The 20,898-nt window shown below is 35.8% G+C and overlaps 3 protein-coding genes across 5 annotated transcripts; 2 read left to right on the plus strand and 1 right to left on the minus strand.

Annotated features, from left to right (window-relative positions):
• Positions 1-1,289: 1,289 nt before the first annotated feature.
• LOC113683061 (uncharacterized) lies at positions 1,290-12,099 on the minus strand. 3 transcript variants are annotated; one of them, XM_027200259.2, is made up of 14 exons: positions 11,976-12,099; positions 9,150-9,258; positions 9,001-9,055; positions 8,485-8,567; positions 8,196-8,268; positions 7,759-7,829; positions 6,542-6,639; positions 5,665-5,743; positions 5,142-5,204; positions 4,661-4,725; positions 4,386-4,417; positions 4,074-4,118; positions 3,214-3,330; positions 1,290-2,541 (listed from the first exon to the last, which is right to left on the minus strand). In XM_027200259.2, exons 2-14 carry the CDS (start codon positions 9,230-9,232, stop codon positions 2,332-2,334), a joined length of 1,074 nt encoding a protein of 357 aa, XP_027056060.2. In that variant the 5' UTR covers positions 9,233-9,258; positions 11,976-12,099; the 3' UTR covers positions 1,290-2,331. The 3 variants fall into 3 exon arrangements, with proteins under 3 accessions (XP_027056060.2, XP_027056058.2, XP_027056059.2); XM_027200257.2 differs by lacking the exon at positions 11,976-12,099 and adding an exon at positions 11,751-11,897; XM_027200258.2 differs by lacking the exon at positions 11,976-12,099 and adding an exon at positions 11,740-11,873.
• A 36-nt stretch (positions 12,100-12,135) lies between these two features.
• LOC113683114 (WD repeat domain phosphoinositide-interacting protein 4) lies at positions 12,136-17,718 on the plus strand. The gene is made up of 11 exons (XM_027200323.2): positions 12,136-12,263; positions 12,558-12,632; positions 13,001-13,105; positions 13,526-13,613; positions 13,842-13,936; positions 14,309-14,388; positions 15,292-15,414; positions 15,754-15,839; positions 15,930-16,031; positions 16,710-16,828; positions 17,221-17,718. The coding sequence occupies exons 1-11, from the start codon at positions 12,215-12,217 to the stop codon at positions 17,328-17,330; spliced, it is 1,032 nt and encodes a 343-aa protein (XP_027056124.1). The 5' UTR covers positions 12,136-12,214; the 3' UTR covers positions 17,331-17,718.
• Positions 17,719-18,303: 585 nt separating this feature from the next.
• Positions 18,304-20,571, plus strand: LOC113683055 (uncharacterized). Its single transcript, XM_089198525.1, has one exon. It carries the CDS (start codon positions 19,121-19,123, stop codon positions 19,907-19,909), a length of 789 nt encoding a protein of 262 aa, XP_089054651.1. The 5' UTR covers positions 18,304-19,120; the 3' UTR covers positions 19,910-20,571.
• The last annotated feature ends 327 nt before the right edge of the window (positions 20,572-20,898 follow it).

Consider the following 20,898-nt stretch of genomic DNA (forward strand, 5'->3'; position numbering starts at 1 on the left):
TCAAAGTATACCTCTAAACTAAATGTGTTGTAAATAAAAGAGCCAAGAGGTTTAGCACTAATGAAATAAATATTTTGAAACAGGATAGCTATAATGTACTGATGCCTAACATGAGTGCTTTATTGACCAGGCCTATAAAACTTTGCCTATCAATTAAATTAGATCTGGAGCACTGTGCTTTAACAACAACTGTGAGATACTGGCTAACAGCACTTCTTCCCAAGAAGTTCACTGCATTGTAAAAGTTATGATAATTACTGCAGCTAGTTCTAATTCCTTTTCATCTACTGTAACCTCCAATTCAAAAAGAAAAACATCTGCTCTCCAATGTTCTGAGACCTCTTATGATGAATAATTAACTTCTGCTATCAATTAATCTTAAGTAACCTATACCTGTGAGGGAAAGTGACTTTGACCTCAAGTTTTACGCTATGTCTTACTTATTTTATGTTTTAAATTTTACTTTTTAGGAAAGTCCCGGGTTTCAATGATGAATCTTTTTTTTTTTCCTGAGAAGCCCATTTTATACACTTTAAAATGACATATTGTAGGTGTTATTCCTGTAAATATTTGTTGAGATATGAATTGAAAACTGAATGTGGACAAATTTTTGCTAATTTGTTTAGAATGACATGGGTGCACATAAAAATTCATAAAAAATTCATTATTTATTCTTTTTCTTTCAGATTTTCAGGAAATGTTGCTGACATGTCAATAATTAACTTCTGTTGTCAATTAATCTTGAGTAACCTATACCTGTGAGGAAAAGTGACTTTTGACCTCAAGTTTTACACTATGTCTTACTTATTTTGTGTTTTAAATTTTACTTTTTAGGAAAGTCCTGGGTTTCAATGATGAATCTTTTTTTTTTTCCTGAGAAGCCCATTTTATACACTTTAAAATGACATATTGTAGGTGTTATTCCTGTAAATATTTGTTGAGATATGAATTAAAAACTGAATGTGGACAAATTTGTGCGTTTTTTGTAACTGCTGGTGTTGGGATAAACAGAACTTGATTTGATGCTCAGTAGCACAAGTATAATAATTACCATTAACATCAAGATTATTTACTACTTATGTGGGGAAATAATCCCAGCTTTGAGTGATATTGAAGTCTTAAGACATCAAAGCATGTTAGCTACCTGGCACTTCTATTTAACATCTGACAGTTGCATCAACTTCTTTAAATATCAACCTCTTACAAAGTAAGGATTACATATATTAAATCATGTCACTCATAGGAATAAACAAATTTCCCCTGTTGCATGACCAAATAATTAAATATTGTTTTGTTTTGTTTTTTTTCAATTTTCCCTTATCAACATGAACTCTGATAATTCATGCAACAGGTGACTTATATATTTAAAATATACATTTTAAAATTATGATGCACATAAGCAGTCACAGCAACCACTAAAATTACATTATTTTGCTTATAAAAGTACATTTCAATTTATAAAATTTATATCTAAGAGAAGGTACTCACAGCAAAAATTAGTAAACCCTGCATATTAAAACTTCAACATGTTTAGTCACTCTTATATGATAACAGCAGATGAATGCCAATTGTTATTGAAAAATAATCTCAAGTCATCCACTTAATTCTTGTGCAAATTGGCTCGTAAAACAAGTAAATTTTTTTTAATAAGAAGTTTCTTATATATAGATTTTGTAACAAAAAGAAAAAAACAGCAATAAAAATGAACAATGTTTCCACCTTTCTGAGGTTATTTTCAAGTTCTAGTGAAATATACCAAAAAAATTAGAGCATATAATAATAATGGTTCACAAACAGATGAAAATGTAGCAAGTATTAAAAATGTGTTAATAATTATATAACTACAAACAATTATAAAAACAATATTTTTTTCCAATAGAACTTGAGAATGACCTCATTGATGTTGAAAATTAACCTCATTTATTTTTAACACTTGAACTTGTTTTGCATGAAATTTTTTTTGCAATGTTCATGTAAAACCCACCTAACCTTCACACAACAGAAATTTCCATATTAACATAGAGGGCAAAACAACACATAAAGCACTGATGAAATGCATACGCCTTACATATAATTAGAAGGTAAAATTGTTTCCATAAGCAAATAAAATTTGCTGATATGTAAATGGCATCCCATCTCTGATAATGTTATGCATTGTTAATACTCAACTACACAACATCATGATGTGTTATGATGTTGCTGTCATATCATCATCAATTATATCTTATCATAACAACTGGATCTAATTTTGACTGATCTAAAAACTGCCTGCAAATGTTGGAATCCAGGAGTCTGCACCACTACAGAACACTGTGCTCCCTCACATAATTGTTACGATATGGGAGGATACCTATCTGATGAGCCTTGACCCCAAGGTTTCTGATTCCATGCTGTTGATCCATAAGATGAACTCATACTTGACAAAGACTTGGAGCTAGGGCCAAGACTTGGAATTAAGGGTCGGCTTGCAACATCAACACCATCATGTAAATGTTTGTAATGAAAACTACTTCCTCTAGGACGGAATTCAGAGGTGAAGTTCTGCAAGAAAAAAAGGGCTGAAAGTGAAACTTCAGCAAAACATGTAAAGGTGGATGTTTTAACTTAAAATTCTGGGTGTTTCTACATGTACATGTAAGGAATTTAGAGATCAAGAGAATTCTCTAGGTATTGGCTCAGCCAGTACCTGGGTTCTCTAGCTACATTTCTATAGCCTGAGCTACTACCAATTTGTGCATCGAGAGTCTTGTCCTGCTGTTTTACACTATAATTCTCAATATTCTCGATGAACCCTATTAAAACTAGTAAGACAGTTCAGCACCGATAATCATGGTACATTTCTATATCATTTGCAAATAACCTTCTTTTGTATGTTAGCTTCCTAGTGACAATTTCAAGCTATAGAGTGTACATAAAATTAAAACGAACCCTAATTAATTTAATTTTTAAAACTTAATTTTAAAAATTTTTCTAACACTGAAGTCGTTCTCTCAACCTTTGATCATTTACCCAGAATTGTATCATTTGAATTTGATCCAACTCTTTATGCTAATTTTTATCTGTAAAGTCAATAATAAGCACTCAACAGAGAAAGTTTGCTCACCCAAGGTTTCAACTACAGTGTGAAAGTGAAATAAACCAATATTATTTCAACTTATACTTTACACTTACTGCATTAGCATACAAAACTTAAGACTACAGATATCAACTGACCCCAGAGTCATCATTCACTGCAAAAACTGGTGCAATATAGTCATCCTGGCTGCACTGGTTATTTTCTGTGTCAAATATTGCTGCCATTGCCCATATTGGTAGGAGCCACCTGATAATCTGGAAAATTTTAATAGATTTTATTCCCATGTGTAAAATTTCCTTACAGGTTTTCCCTACAACCACCACATCTGATTGTTAAAATTCTACATTAGATATTTATAATGCTTTTGACACATTGTTACAAGTCATGCCATTTCCACCAAAGAAATGTGAGGGAATATGCCTTCTTCTTCTAAATTATAGTAAATAAGCCCAGGTAATTGGTCTTTCCTTGGCTATTTTGAGGGGGTAATTACAAACTAAGTGAGAAAAGGAAAAGTGGGGGTGGGTTGCATATAACAGCAACACCAGCAAATTCCCTTTGCTGATTAAAATATTATTTTTGTTTTTAATTTCAGTAAATATGCCATGCTAAGGGGCTCATCTAGCAGACAACTGGAAGATGTTCAGTCCCCATTTCAGAGAGGTGCTCCTTTTCTACAGTTACAGTGTATGGTCCATGCAAAATTTTGGTGCATTCTAAACTGAACTATTTACGACATACAAGTGACACTTGTCTAAATTCTGATTATAAATTCAGCAGCAATGCATCTATCTTGGTTTACTCTTTGCTTGTTGACATTTGCACCAAACAGCATCACATTTATGCAGACCAATCTTCTTAACCACATGTTTAGTGCCACTTCTCCTTAAGTTGTTCCTCCTAATGAACTCTAATGGCCTAAAACTCTAATAAGCAAAACAACTGCAACTAAATGTCCCAGTGTTTGTCTTCACAAACATGCAATTTTTGAACTTACATTAACAGTGATGTACACTGCTGTGTAGCCTGCTTTGCTTGACAGCTGAAAGAAACAATTTTGAACATTAAACGTGTTTGTCTCACCTGAACAGCTCATTATCAAAAGTAATAGAAAGGTTCATTTAGCTCAATAGCTACCCACACAGGTATCCAAACTGGCCACTTTCCCAGCAAATTTAGTCCCTGGTTTTTTTTTCTAGGCACAGCATGGTGCAAAGTTTACTTGTAACATTTCCTTATCAGTTTGATTAAATAAGACAAAATACTGAGTCTTTTTTTCCTTTTTTAGCATTAAACAGAATCTTCTTACCAATACTCCTTGACAGTTATTCTTTGGTCCAGCTGCAATTGAACAAAATACTTTTGGGAAGAGTTTTAATTAAAAATACAGTGTACATCCACCAAATGAATTTTGAAAATTAGGTATGCTCACTCACAGGAGCTGTATACATCTAAAGTTGTATATCTAGCTAGGTGCATGCTGTCCCAAAACTTATGGTGGTTACAATAAATGAATGATTAATAGCCAGGTAGGTAGTATTTCCAAGCTGTACCATAAGGAGAGAGAATGTTCCAAGTACTTACTGATTCTCATGACCAAGTCATGAACAAGGCTGACCAATGCTGATAATTCAAAAATGAAGATTATCCTTTAACAGGATAAAAAATAGAAAACAAAATCAATAATTCAAAGTGTTACACATGAAAATAAAACAACATTAATCTCATCACAATCTTGAGGTCATGGGACTAATTCCTTATTAAAAATTCATCACAAAATAAAGTCTGCTGTAGGTGGCCTGCACCTGCATCTCACTAAGCAATGTTTTCTCATCTGTTTACCATCTAATATTTGTGGCACTAGGTTCCCCTAGGGAAATAATCATCAAGAAAATAATGCAAAACTTTGTTCATGGTGTAACTTAGAGATACATTTCTACCTTTATCTCCATAATTTGTTTATCTGATAAACTATCTACCATTTTACATCAAATCTGACATCAGCTGACTCTTTCATCACCAACATTTATTAAATAAATATTAATCAATTTTTTCAAACACTCACCCCCATAAATCTCTTTTTTGGGCAGTCCTGTTATCCTCTAGCATACGAACATTATTGAGCTCCCTGTGAATCAAATAGTAAAGCTTTAGTCTCCAATTGCTCAACCTTTCCAATGCATGATTCCAAAAAAATGTCCATATTCCCAGTACAGAAGAATATGGAAAACTTCAGAAGGTTTAAAAGGGGGCTATAGGCCCCCCAAGAAAAGGAAGGGCAGGAGGGAAAATTAGTTGACTGATGGGGTGTCATGGGTACTTTTACCCATTAACAACTATTCACAATGGGAAGGTGAATAGTGATGTAAATTTACTGTGCCATGAAGTGGCATGGTAAATGACCACCAATTTCACCAACAAGGAGGTGAATAATTGTTTTTATTGATGTATACCTCACAGATACCAAAAAATTCATTTCTTTCTTTCAATATAACAAAAAAATGGTTGGGAATTAAACTCTTGATGTGCAATTTAGTCTCATTAGCTGCTCAGAAGTGAATAGTATTTGCTATTCTCTTTGGAACTACCTTGTGATGAAAATTCCTGACATCAGGAAAACTTGGGCAACTAAAATTTCTGCACTTGACAAGAGCAGCCATTCAGGTTCTGCAATAAAATATTAAAATAATTACTGAAATCAATGCAGAAAAAGCTACATCCCCTGGAACTTGAAGCATTTAACTAATGTTTCACCTAGACATCAATGGCATATCAGAACTTAATTCATATAAAGCAGCATCATATTAAGCAGTTTCCCCATAATCACTGTCATTTTCAACTCTAATATCAGCCATCACCTCTTAAGCAGTTGTGGTCACCTTTGAGTGAGTACCAAAGGCCTTTTTGTATCACATCTTCTATCTGTATTGAACAGTCCCTTAAAGCACAACCACTCTTACTAGTAAAACTAAGAATAATCTTTCAAGTACAATTTAATTCTTGTTTCTCTCCCAAAATCAAAGTTGCCAGTATTATTGAGCAAGAGTTCATACATTAAGTGGTCAATTACAGTAGAAAATGGTGCTTTTTATTGTTTTTTGTGTTACCCCTCTTCTGTGGAACCTATATTGAGTAATCAACTGGTAGTTAGCTGTCACACTGCCATTCCCAATGGGTCACCACTTAATACAGGTTTGACTGTCGTGATGATTGTGTCAAAGCACCATTAACCAGGAATTTCCCAAAAAAAAATCCATATTCATGCAGCCTATGAAGAGTCACTGGAAATTCCACTGGAAATTGTTCCAACCCCAAATGTTTCAATTTTTCAAATGTTACAATTCTCAAAAGAAAATGATGAGCCAAAGCAAGAAGATCCAGAATGCTGGGTAAGGGGAATAAACAAAAGCCTTCTACAGCAGGGGAATGGATATCTCAGGAACAACACTCTCCTAATGATTATACCTGTACACTCTCTGTATTCATTTTTCATTGTTGCCAGTCCAACAATAGCAAAGACAGCCAGGGTAATAAATACAGCTGCCACCAGCTTGTTAGAGTACCTGAAATAAAAAAAAAGTGATAAGTCTGTCAACACAACAACATATCTAGCAAAATTCATGTGAAGTTAAAACTCTATCTTTGATTGCATTAAGTAAGCTATTTTACCTACATGTGATGTAACCCTTGACACCTACTCAACACTTCCTTTTGGGAAGAGAAGAGGAGGGCAGAGCCACGGAGAACTACCAGTGTAGTTTATAAGACACAAAGGAAAGTAAAGGGCCATGAGTAGAATTTTTAATTACGGCAGGAAGCAGGAGAGCAATTTAAAACAGAAAACCTTGATTCATTTTGACTTTGCAACCTTTATTTTGCAATGAAGGCTAAGATACCAATTGAAAGTAAAGGGTAAAGGCAGTAAACAGTGTTCTCAACAGGCCACAGCCTTGCAGGATTCCTGTAAGGAAAACCAAGATGGTGCATTAAAAGCCAAGAGAATTGACCCATTAAGGCCCAGGGACAAGCTCATTATCAAACTGACTTTAGAACATCTATAGTTAAGTAGTTTTAACAACCTAGTCAACCTAACACCCCAGTATTTTGCTTGTTCAAATGAAATGAATGCAAGCTCAGTTTATTCATACCATGTTGTTTCATCCTTCGAAACAACCTTAAAAACTGTCCGAGAAATAGGCTACAAAAAGAGAAGTTGGACACCCTGATAGGGATTTCAGCTGAAGGATCACCATTGGAAGAGTTCCCTTTTGAACATGCTTTAATGAAATGGAAGGCAGAGAAATAATGAATAATTTTTTCCACACCAGTCAAGGACCATGAGGAACTTTTTCTCCTAACGTTCATACAGGCCCCCTATTTATCAGCAGAGGGGGGCATGGGACTTGCCAAGGCAAAATTCTGGTGAGAATACTGAGTAAGGGACAAAAGAGTAACGAACAAGAATTTGGATTCTCACTCCCCACTTCCCCTTCCCACCCCCCATTCTCTCTCTAAGCCCTCCCTTGTGCTTTGAAAATTAAAGATCAGGAGGTGGGTAAGCAGAGAGATCCAAATTCATTGCTGTGACAAAGTCACTTCAAGTGAGTTAATTTGAGGAGATATGTCATGTACCACTTACCCTTAGAAAAATCCTAAAATATATTAAGTAGATGAGAAAATACCTTTTAAATCTATCCTCGACTCTCATCATCCTAGCTGCTAGATGGCAATGAAAATTTGTGACTACAAGAAGCTGATGGAGGAAAAAAAGAATATCAAATGTTTAATAACTGCACTATGACAGGCATTGTATGATTAGAATTTGCAAGTCCTAAACTACAAGTAGTCCCTCCTTTTCAGCAAAGTCCATTTCACAAGTCAAAAAAGTATATAGTGACAAAAAAATATAATATATGTAGGCACATATAGCACAGGTTAAGGTGCACAAAAAGCTTCACCCAGAGTTCCACCCTGCAAGCTGTTCACATTTTTTGTCTTTTCTTTTTTTTTGGACTTTGCTGGAAAGGAGGGACTGCTTGTAGTCTAAGTTTGCAAATCCATGTGCACATACATTAGCAATAACACATGTACATCATTCATATTTTAGCAAACACCTCACCTGACAAGCAACTTTGATGAACTGTGTTAGAAAGTATACAGCAGTAACAGCCAGGTAAAACCAGTTAAAGCCACTAAAACACAGATATAACATGTTCTATTAGACAGAACATTTATACCAGCTAATCAGACATATTATAGTCTCTGATTTACAGCTAGAGAATACATACCGTGTAGCATGTTACAAATACGATCAGTAAAAGATCACAAATCATGTCAAAATTTGGTTTGGCCATTCTTTTGTTATTTTATCAATTAATCACTTTCAACCTGGAATCAACCATTCTTACCAAAGAAAGCATTCCACAATCCCACTGTAAAATACAATATACTGATTTGGCAAGGAATGGCGATGAGAGTGGAGCTTATGAAGCTATATTATAAAAAAAAAAATTGATGAAATTATAATTAAATAATTCATCATTTCTTTTATTAAAGTTATCACTAGTAATTAATTCAACAACAAATAAATTAGCTTGGGTTTAGATTCCCTAAGGTATGCTTAAAATATACCAAGAAAATATAATGTTAATATCTAAAAATTAGTGGGAAGAGAAAATTGTGTCCAGGCAAGCAGATGTTATAGAAAAGAGCACCATTAAAAAGTGCTAAAAATGACCGCAGAATGTTAGGCTAGTCTACCTGGATGTGAGGTAAAACTACATCAAAAAGGACTTTCCAGTTGCAACTAACAATTAAGAGCTGCTTCCTACCTTTCACCTTATCACATTTTCATTACCAACTGCTAAAAATATTTACACTGACAAAACATAAAGTATAAATAAAAACCTATCCATTAAAATTACCCTCACAACACAGACAATGCAGGTGATGATGGCCAGTATTGTTAAACTGGTGTCCCTAAAAGTACGAAATGAGTAAATGTGTCAGTTTGAGGTCTCCACATTTTAATGTAAAAATATACATGGAATTCAATATTATTCAGGACCAGTACCTTACACATGAAGTAGTACTGAACATCTTGAAACATCCAGTGTAAGCCAGGGAATGTATCACAGATTCATTTCTACTTGACATGATTGGAATAGTTCAACACTGCCTTCCTGTAAGTAATAGAAATTTATCTATATATATGATGGTAATTGAGCTGAGACCAGTGCAATTTTGGCTAATATCATCTGCTTTGTATAGGTAATCACATGATTTCAAGTGCAATTTGGAATAAATAAGCACAAGTGCTTGTTTATTCCAAATTGCACGAGAAAAATCAAGTGATTACTTGTTAATAATATACATGGAAAAATATGAGATGGCTGATCATAATTAAGCATAAGCAAAGCACACACATCAAGTGCAAAAATTATTTATTCAAACCGTGCATTCAGTCAAAACAACCGCATACCATCAAAACAATAATATGCAATGATATCTTCACATCTTTAAGGTGCAAAAGAGTTCAAAGTCTGGCTAAACAGTTCAAGGAATCGTTTAGTCTGTGTCTGAATCACTTTTGATAAAATGGAATCATCGTTTCTGAGGTTTAACTATGTTTTTAATTTCAGCATTCGATCACTCAAGCAAAGTGTTAGGCTGGGTCGGCTTGTAATTTTTCGATTTCCTTGGCAATTCCCTTCTCTAAACACCACTTTTTCCAAATCAACAACCAAAAAGCAGTGCTTTTTACAGTGTTTTCATTGTTTAAGCTGCTTTTCAGCTGTGGTGGTGAAAGAAAACCTACTTAAAACACTGGCCATTGTTTCGCTCGCAAATTTTCAAATTTTGTTATGACATCCAAGGCTCGCATTTGATTGGCTATCTGTGAGTTTCTTTGATTATTGACCAATCAAAATGTCTGATTTGTTACTTTCTTTGCACTGAATTAACCCTCTTCTGCACTGTATTAACCCTCTTCTGCACTGAATTAACTCTCTCCCGCACTGAATTAACCCTCTTCTGCACTGAATTAACTCTCTTCTGCACTGAATTACCTGAAAACTGCATTTATCTTAACCAATCAAAACTGAGTAATTTTTCCATGTGTATTATTGATTTCAATGTTGAAGGAACACGTAGTATCAGTTTGCTTTGAAATCACAAGTATAATATCAGACCACAATTGCATGACACAAAGTTCAACTACCACAAAATCAATACATCCATTTTGAAAATGCAAAATTTAATCACCCAATTTATTGTTACCCTTTGACCCTAACATCAGTATGCATATTCTCCACACCACTCTTTATGCATTTCCTAATTTCCTGACAAGAAGAATTTGCTTGCTTATCCAAAGGTTCCTTCCCTAGTGACCATTTCCTTTATTCTCATTACCTTAATGTGTGATTCAGAAGAGATATTGTAGGGAGAAAATAGATGCATTTTAAGGGTTAATCTAGTATTGAGCCACTTTGTGAAAAAAAATAACAGCAGAACTGGAAAAAGAAAAAAGAAGTTTTCGGGACAAAAGTTGAAAAAATTTGCCACGCAAATTAATGATTCAATTGAGTGCCTTCCTCTTAAGAAGCAACCCCTCTCTAAAAAGCACCATTCTCACATTTTTTCGGTCATTAAGCACCCTTATTCTAACAAGCACCCCTACTGAGTGAGCATCCTCATTCCAATAGGCACCCCTATAACAATAAGTACCCTGTACCTAATAAGTGCCTGATTTAGAATAAGCCCCCTCCCTTGAGGTACCTAACATAATTAAGAACCATGGGCACAAAATGAAATCTTTTGAGTATCTGTCTCTCCATCACCTTACATGAAAGAAAACAAAAACAAAAAATTCCCATAGAGCTAGTTAATCAATCAATATTAATTTATTTACCAATAAAGCAAAAAATAGTGCAATTCATTCATAAATTTCACTGCTGAGAGCCGATTAGATTGTAAGGATCACCAGTGATTCCAAAATGGATGTAATAAAAAACCACATTGTTCAGACTTATCAACCTTAGGTCATTTTGTCCAGGTCAACAGTTCCCATGTGCATTGTTGATATGATATAATAAAATGCAAATGAAATGTAGTATAAATCTACTTCAAGACTAAGTTGACTCAGGCGTGGTGAGAATTCACCCTCCTCAAGCCCTGAACAATTCTCTGACAATAATAATCCTCTTGATTTTAAGTCAATAAATTTTATGCCCAATGAGGGGACCAACTTGTAATGACACTAGAGAAAACCTCAAAACAGGCAACTACAAGTTTTCACTTGAGCCAAAGAATTAAACGTTTTCACTTTCTGAGTGCAAAGCAGAGCAGATCAAAGTCGAATAAGGCCCGATTTGTCTTTTATTAGTTGCTTTTTATAATCCATACGAAATTAATTCAGCTTCAGAGCTTTACACATCTTTCTTTTTACGTGAAACGACATCCTCGGGTCAAATACATTCAGGAGCATTGTATAGTCAGTCAAAGCTTTCAAATGTAACTTTGTCGAGGAGTCAAATCAGGTCAAATGATATTCACAATTCTGTCCTCAATGTTCTCATGCGCGACGTGATTAGAAATAATAATGAGGATTAACTGTTGAAGAAAACTATTGTCCTTCGACATCCCTGAAAATATTAAGCACCTACATTTGAAATACCTTATTTGTGATACATAGTAGCAGTCACAGAGGCCAAAATCTTTCATAAAAACACCAGGAAACAGCTCGACGTGTGAGTTTGATGCCGCGCGATTTCAAGCCCCCGCAGACAAACCCACAGAAACGACTACACGGACAACAACAAACACATCCTTACCAGTGTAGGGAGAGGTGAATAAGCTGTTTACATTTTCATGGAATCCTTTCAAGAAAAAATTCACTTACCTGACAAAGTTTTATTTCAAAAGTGAAAAAATACTCTAGCAAGTATTTCCTTTGGTGCTCTAAATCATTCCAGGAACTATTGTTCTTGACATCTCGGCTTTCCCTAGGGGAGGCTACTTGGTACTACTCTTTATTTACAAGCAAAATGTGCCAGGTTACTAAGGGACATTTTCAAAAAATATTAATGGTACTGGCGTGAGCGTGAGGAGGAAATTTATTATTATTATTATTATTCGAATATGACACGACGAAACGATATATTCCATCTAGATTTTAACCAAGACCAAGGTGAATTTTTACTATCTGAATTTCTCAGTGATTTCTGTCTTGAGAACGACGGATTCACGAAATATCCGCTAATCTTCACCACCGATGCTGTCTTGCGAAAATGCTTCGTAAGAAATCTCCTACTTACGTGCTCTTAAAATGGTTGGCAGAACCTTTCCTCGTGGAATAGGCTCTTGTGGTGATTGTCGAAAGTGGATAAAATAGGCTTTTGATGGAATGATAATGTTGACGAAACGAGTGAGTAAATTTGAAAATATGAGACACTGACTGTTATTATTGTTTACACCGATTTAGGTTGTTTTAGCTGTACCATGGATGGAGGGCTTAGAATTTATAATGTGGAGCCTCTGTCAGAAAAGGCTCGTATTGGTGAGTCAATCTATAACGTGGTAATTCTCATAACATTTATGTTTTTATTTCCACATGTAAAATCATGTGTGATGGTGGTGATTTACTTAATATGTGAGAGGCTCGTGTGAAATAATGTCTGATGAAATCATCGAAGTGAAAAGAAAATACTATCCATGGCTCAAATATGTTACTGGCTGTATCTATAGAACAGAGATAAACTTGTAGCATATACGAATTTCTTTAGGGGTAAGTGCTGGTGTCATGTAAGGTAATAGAAATGAGTGAAAAAAAACACTGCCTTGTGATTTAAGTTAGCTAATTTGCGCACTTGTAGACATGTTTGTAAATAGTTTTTCGTTAAATTATCATTATTGTTGTGTTTGCAGATTTGAATGAGCCAGTCCAGATATCCCAGGCTCACATGTTACATAGATGTAACTTATTAGCCATTGTAGGAACAGGACCAGGAGCAAGATTTTTTAATGACAAAGGTATCATACGTACATGTAATATCGAATCAGACAGTAGCTGTTAGTGAGAGGGTTTCTTTTAAGATGCAAATTGTAAAGTGCAATGTCACCCTTGTTAGTGTTACATCCCACATTTTGTGAAGTTAAGCCTTCTGTGAGAGGAGTCTTGTAAGTGCCACAGTGCAATGGCAAAACTGTAAGGTAGTTATGACTGCAAGTCATGTCCCTCAATTTAAAAACGTCAAATTTAAAAAAAAATTTTAGATGCTGCATTTTGCTTTAGCATCAGCTTGCTTCATATATCCCATTAGACTCACTGAAAAAAAAAACATTTCCAAAACAGATTTTTGTGCTGTATTGAAAATACAAGTTTGATAACACTAAAATATACATATGACAAGCAACCTCGAAGAGTAAATTTTCTGTTTCATTGATATTTAGTGTACATTTGGGATGACCTGTTAAAAAAGCTTGTGATGGAGCTCTCATTTGGTTGTCCAGTTGTAAGCATCAGGTTAAGAAGAGACAAGTAAGTTTTTGTGTTTACGTAGTACATTACATACAGTAGGAGGGTCTAAGGACAAAGATGGAGGAGATAGGGGAGGGATGAAAATGTCTGGCAATGCATGTGTACATGGAGATAGTATTATCATTTACAGGGATTATCATCCTTACTATATTGATTGTGCTTTCTTAAGACAAGTGATCTGCCCTCTATAGATGTTAATTTTGTGGTGGTAAAATTTATACCTTTCAGGCTTTTTGTAGTGCTGAAGACAAGGATTCAAGTATTTTCATTTCCTAAAGATCCAAATTTGCTGTTTTACTTTGACACAAAAGAAAATCCCAAAGGTACACTATTTGTTATAATCACGAGAGACAGTTGCTCTTCAACAGTTTATTGCAAGCTTTTGGATAGCTATTTGAAATTAAACAGACTTCCCTTTAACCCTTTAACTCCCAAGATCTGATTCTCAATTCTCCCCTCTAGCTGCTACATATTTCCTTCTAAATAAGTTATGAGAATTTGGTGTCAGATCAAGATAACAACTCCTACCTGATACATTTGAGTATTCTCATTACCTGTTTGCTGGATAGGGCATAGATATTGTAGGGAGAAGTTGCTTGTTAATCACTTCAGGGAGTGAAAGGGTTAATTGTGCATCCTTTGTCTTTGGCTGTATTTAATTTTGTTTTATGACTTTATCTCTCACACATTCCTAGGTCTCTGCGAAGTTTGTCCAAGTATTGACAGGCCCCTGTTGGTTTTTCCATCGCGCAAATGTGGAAGTATACAACTTGTGGTATGATAAAAACTAGTTTTGCTTATCCTTAACTTGGTATAGCCATTTAAATACGTATACACCTGATTTTCAAAATGATGACTGGTTAATTTAGAAAGTTTGAGTTAATTCTACAGTCATGTGGGACACTGCCTGACTAGCCCAATAGTAGAGGTGTATTACTACAGGCTTTTTCATTTCTAATCATGTTATGGAAGGCTATCCATGACAATTATCTGTTTCGATTGTATTTTTAACATTTTTTTACAGTCCATATCATGGTCACAGTCACCTTTTCCACCACCAGAAGTCACCTGTGAAAAGTTTATGGAAACTCTTGATGTTACATAAATTACTGTAGTTTCACACTGCACTAGCTAACATAATGTAATACTTTAAGCATGAATTAAATCTATGAGAATCCAATGTAAAGTACATGCTAATTGATCTGCTGAAACTAATACCCCATTCACACTAACAAACATGTGTAGTAAGACCAGATTTAACTTAATAAAAACCAGAAAGAGAGAACTGATAAACTGAACTTCCATAGGTTTTAAGTATTCTCTAACATGTATGTTCAATTTGCTAAATTTGAAGTAGACAAACATCAGTTTAAACAGCTTATAGGAAGAAACCAATTTAAAACCATATGTAACAAAACAGCTTTAAAACATGTTTAACCTTTGGTGTAAATGGAGTCTAACTTAGACAAACTTAATAATATTTGTCATAATTGAATAAAGCTACCAAACCCAAGTGAGTTTGTCCATTTACTTCCATCTATCATCTGCATTGAATCTAAATTATAACTGAGTTTGCTCAAATTGTCAACTAATTTAGGTAAGTTACCACAATCACTTTTTTTTCATTCAAAAATGTACATAGCTCAAGCTACTCCATGTTCTTTGTTTTGCTTCACAGGACCTGACCAATAGACAACCAGATACTTCAACAGCACCATTTACAATTAATGCTCATCAAGGTGAACTTGCATGTCTAGCTGTCAACCAACAAGGTACCCAAGTAGCCACAGCTTCAGTTAAGGTGTGTGACAATCTTTCCAGTCTCTCATTGTAGATTTGAAGATGTAATTGAAAGAAAACAAAGTAAAACTTCCTAATTAAAAATCTTCTTTAGTTGTAGCTTGTCATCACAAGAAATATGATTGATATGCAATTTAAATAGATCTGAAAATGAAAGTGGTACCTTTAAGCAGAAACTGGTATGGAAAAGGGTTAGGGTTTTGAAGTTAAGGTGGAACATACCCACAAAATATTTTGGTCAAATAAGCAGACTAAAATTGCATCCAATGCTAAAATCAAAAATTGTGTAAACCTATTAGTTAATTTTTTTTTCTTTTTTTTCTTTTTCCTCTTTTTGCAGGGCACACTTATCCGTGTGTTTGACTCACAAACCAAAAACTTACTGGTGGAATTACGACGAGGGGCAGATCCTGCCACTCTGTATTGGTTAGTGATTTCTTAAATGTGGTCTGTTATACAGTCATGTATTTTATCTTGAACATAAAATATTAAAAGAAAGCTGTGTTCTCTTGGCAGCATTAATTTCAGCCATGATTCTGCATATCTATGTGTCTCCAGTGATAAAGGAACTGTCCATATCTTTGCTCTGAAGAACACTTCTTTGAACAAGAGATCAAGGTAATGGATATTGCCATAACCCTTTTCTCTACTGGTTACGGTCTGTTTTTCATGTTTTCATCAAATTATCGCATCAAGAACAAACTCAGAAGCACTGCGTTCAGGGATTTTTTTTCAAAGCAGTTTTAAGCACGAAACTTAAAGACGCGCACACAGCCAATCAAGAACAAGGAGTCATACCTTCTTGAAAACCAGGTGTCTTGAATTTGTTTTAAAAAGCCTCCCTCTTTCTCAGCCATAACGGTAGTGTATTAGGACAGCGGCAGTTCGCAAATATATCCGGGAACTTAAAGTGTGTTGCGAGAGCGGGAAAGTAAGGAGTGATGTACTTCTTGTGCTTGGAATAAAGTGTATGTTTTTGAGCTTTTAAGGCGTGCCTTTTTGGCTTCACTACGTTACAATAACTCAATTGATTGTTCCCCATTTTTGATATGTGCACTCAGACACCATAGTTTGAAAGACAGATTACATAAGTCATTTTGGATCAATGTTGGTGTCTGAGTAACTGCGCACCTACCCCTCCCTAACCCGAAAATAGTTTTGACCGACAACAAGTTAGGGTTAATGGGGAAGGGGTTGGTGAGTAGTTGTTCAGATACTGACATTGATCTGTGATCGTTTAGTTTTACTCAGTTTTCTAAATGGTCTGTTTCTTCGTCGATGTTGTGTTTTTTTCAGCCTCGCAAAGATGGGTTTCCTGGGGCAGTACGTGGAATCTCAGTGGGGTTTGGCAAACTTTACTGTGCCTGCTGAACAGCCATGTATCTGTGCCTTTGGGTCTGGCAGTTCTGTTGTTGGTGCGTATTGATAATCTCATTTAGGACTAAGATCCAGAATTTTTAACGGCCTTATAGCCCCTTTTTTTCAGTAGCAGAAGGCACGCTACATAGATTGTGTCTTACACGCTAATTTAACAAGTTAACTCTAAGAAGAATTGTAGTTTTGAGATTCAACATCATCAAAAGAGTTTCGTCGTACACTTCCCGTGAGCCTGGAAGATGGAGCGGGAAGTGGCGACTGCTGTAACTTTCCAATGGATCACTAAATGATGTATGCGTTTTTCTTTTTTTGCTTTTGAACCAGTCAAAACTTTAGTTAGGTTAACAAAGTATTTTGTAAAACTTTTAGGTTATGGCAACTACACGAACAACGACTTGCAATCATTATAATTTTTTTTTCTACGATGTAGCTGTATGCGTAGATGGTACTTTTCACAAGTACGTGTTTACCCCAGACGGTAACTGTAACCGAGAGGCATATGACGTGTTTCTGGAGTTAGGCGATGACAACGAATTCTGAAATTCTTAGTGAACAATCTGGACGAGAGATCTGCTTCACAGACAACGATACAAACATCGTGTAAGGGCAAAGAAAGAGGAGCAGCTTTCATGACAAGGATAAGAAATTTTCAGCATGAAACGCTTAAGAACTTTGGACGTAACTTTGTTGTGGAGAACTTACAGAGCACAGTGCTTAGCGGGATCTGGAACTCGTGCAGAAGCTCTTCGGTGGCACCCTTGCCTCTCTCAGTGTAGTAACGATAGCTAATGATTATGACAATATGAAAGGATATGGTCTGAATTTAAGACATTTTGTATATTATGTAAGAGATATCAAAGCTCAGCGTGAATATAGAAATATCTCTACCTGCTGTACATAGACTGAATTAAAAGGGGTTGTGTATAAATCACGCGCTTTCCATTTTTAGAAACTTTGCATGATTGTACCCTGCAACATTTGTCATGTATTGAACAAGATAATTATTCATGAACAAATAATACAGGGTATTTCAATCCATAGGTATTTTCCTTTCTTCGTTAAGCCGGCGTGGCTTGTTTGAAAATGGTGTGCGCTGTGTTTTCTTCAGGATCACTAAGGCCGTTTCTTTACGGCATGGTTCTTTTCATCTGCTTTCGCCAACCAGCAAATTAAACTTGCCACCCCTATGTATAAAAATTGTTTTTACTAATCTGTCTCTACTGTGAGGGAACAGGAACCATTGCCATAGGTTCCATATCAGTTTATTTTATTTTTAATTTGATAATTCATCTTTTCCCAGTTTCCTTGTTAAAATGTCTGCTCTCTGGCACTCGTCAAGGAAAAGAGGCTCAGATTAGTCCAACACAAACGAAATAAAAAATTGAACTTTGAAAATTAAAGGTTGTTAATGAAACCTTGTGCATGTCGATCCGGCATGCAAGACATAAATAGGCCATATCTGAATTATCTTTTGCCTCTTTTTCAAAACGAGGTCTGGTGCTCAACCATTCGCATGAAATTGAGTTTAGTTTACAAGTGAATGAAAACTTCTAATCATTTGAAAGGATTAGAACCGGGACTCGCTTTGAAAATGAGGCCAATGGTAATTCGTAAATGGCCTATTAGATATTACTGATGTTTTCCACCGCGGTTACCTTCATCAGACGGCACCTGCTTTACCGTTAACCCTCGTAAGCACCTGTCGTTACTTTGGCTTCATTTGAATTTCAAAAAGCTACTAATTACAGCTTTAACTTGTCACTCGACTCCAAAACTTGCTGGGATTTGAAGCTTTTGAACCAGTCAAAAACTGACGAAGAGGGAATTCTAAACTTCTGGTCATTCAAATACACCTTCTGAAAGAAGTGAAGGCGAAGAGATAGCGTATTCTCTGGGAACAATTGAGACGGCAGAGTTTACTAAAAAGAAATATACTCGCCTCCAATTTCAATCAGGGTGATAAATATTGTCGATCGCAATTAAAGGAAAAGAGAACTGAAAACTCTTAAGATCGTCGAGGAAGAGAGTACTGTAATTCAACTGATACAAACAAAAGTTTACCAGCTGATTTCTTGTTTTATTTTGAATTCACAAGGAAAATGGTCGACAGCGTCATCGATGATAACTATTAGAGTAAACAAAAGAGAATAATCAGGAAAACCATGAAGTTAAACACGCAAAATACTTCTGAACTGGAAAGCGGACAACCACAGGGCTACTACTACAAGGAAATTCAACCGAAAGAAGAAAACGACTTGTCCGAAAAAACAGAAGAAGGAATGGAAAGGGGTTTGACAAGGCATGGATGATGGAGATCTCCGATTTGGTTTATGGCTGAATATAATCCTCCTAATAAAAATAATTTTACAAGGACACAAAGAAACTTAAACGAAGAAAGACTAAGAAATATTGAGGAAACTGTGGACGCTCGTATCGAAGAAATGCAAGGACATTTTGATTCGAAATTCAACAATCGCAAACCATTATCTCTACACCCACCTGTTCCCATGGAAACAGACACCTCACCCAGGTTCCCAAAATTGAAACAAACTGCTCCAGAGGAAACAAAGAAGATTGTGAGGAATTTAGGGGGAATTCGCTTGCAAAGGGAGAAGATAGTCACGGAAAGGCTTTTTCTACACCGACAAGTTTCTGAGACTATAGGCGAGAAAAGCATAAAACTAGCACGTGACAACAACACTCTTCCGGAAGTTGTTTGTAGACGGCGCTTTCGCGAAGAAGAAGACAAGCTTCATTATCTGCCAAGATTAAATCGTCAAGTTTTTTCTGCTCCCTCTTCGCATTTGTCGATCAATTTGAATAAAACTTCTTCGCACGGTCGTGATAGTAAAAGCGACGAGCTTGCGAGCCGTAAAAGTGTACTTTCGTGGAGCGCATGTGTAGTTCCAGCAACACTTGTGGACTTTCCAGGGCGCAAGCGATTGCCGTTGATATCGTCACTTAAGAAGTCTAACAAAGGAGTTAAAAACAGTTCGGTAGACAGGGTGTCAAAGCCGCCTAACTACAGAGAGCATAGTGCTCAGATGTTACCCCGATCATCTACAGACAAACCCGTGTCTTCCACGAGACTCTTATATCCTTTACATCACGGATACTGATATGGATCAGTTCCTTTTTTGTATTGTTATTTTGAAAAATGTCTGATCCTTCATTTCCTGGTGTAAAAAGACTTGCAGAAACGTAGAGCTGATACCATGCAAATCTAAATAGGAAGCAGCTTTAGTCTTTTCCAGACTAAAATAACTATCGAGTCCTCTGTAAACAGGAGAAGAGGATCAAGGTGCAAAATGTTAGGTTCTGATGTTCGAAGAGCTATTTTGAGAGAGCTATGCTCAAAATAGAGCTATATCAAGAGCTATTTTGAGAAAGTTTTACTTTGTCCCACCGGCTCCCGACGAAGGAATGTTAAATCATCCTTTACTTGATGACTGAGCCGACCATTTTCCTCTTGACTAATCATTTAACCCAAAGAGTGACTAGCACTTAATTTCTCCTTACAATATCACCTCTGAATCACACATTAAGGTCACGGGAATTAACAAAATGATCACCAACTAAAGAAGCTCTTGATTGTTAAACAAATTCTCCTTGTCAGCACCTTGGGAAATGTATAGGGAACAGTATGGAGAAAATGCATATTGATCAATGTTAGGATGTAAAGGGCTAACATAACTACCCTGAGCTGATGTCAGTTGGAAAAATTTAAATTTGTATGATCATTTATTAAAGAAGCAATAATAAACACTTGATTATCAAAAAAGTTGATTCAAACTCGAAATTTAACTCTCCCCCCCCCCCCCCCCCTTCACCGTACCGCGCCTTGTTTGCCATTCTTCAAACGGGAAGGAGGAAAGTTTCTCTCCAAGGATGTTTGCATGCCGGCCTCACAGTTTAATGCCCGGCGTTTGCTTTCTCCTGCTGATAGAAAAGCAGCCGTTGTCAAGTTATTAAAATTTACCCCATACGGTGACTGAAAATATTGTTGTCTTCATTGCAATATAACGTTGTATCAAACGAAGGATAGCCTGAATTACGGCAAACAGATCGAGCGGATCGATATCGATCGTAGGTAATATGTAAGTAGGAA

The sequence above is a fragment of the Pocillopora damicornis genome, chromosome 2, assembly GCF_964200805.1.
Source record: "Pocillopora damicornis chromosome 2, jaPocDami1.2, whole genome shotgun sequence".
NCBI lineage: Eukaryota > Metazoa > Cnidaria > Anthozoa > Scleractinia > Pocilloporidae > Pocillopora > Pocillopora damicornis.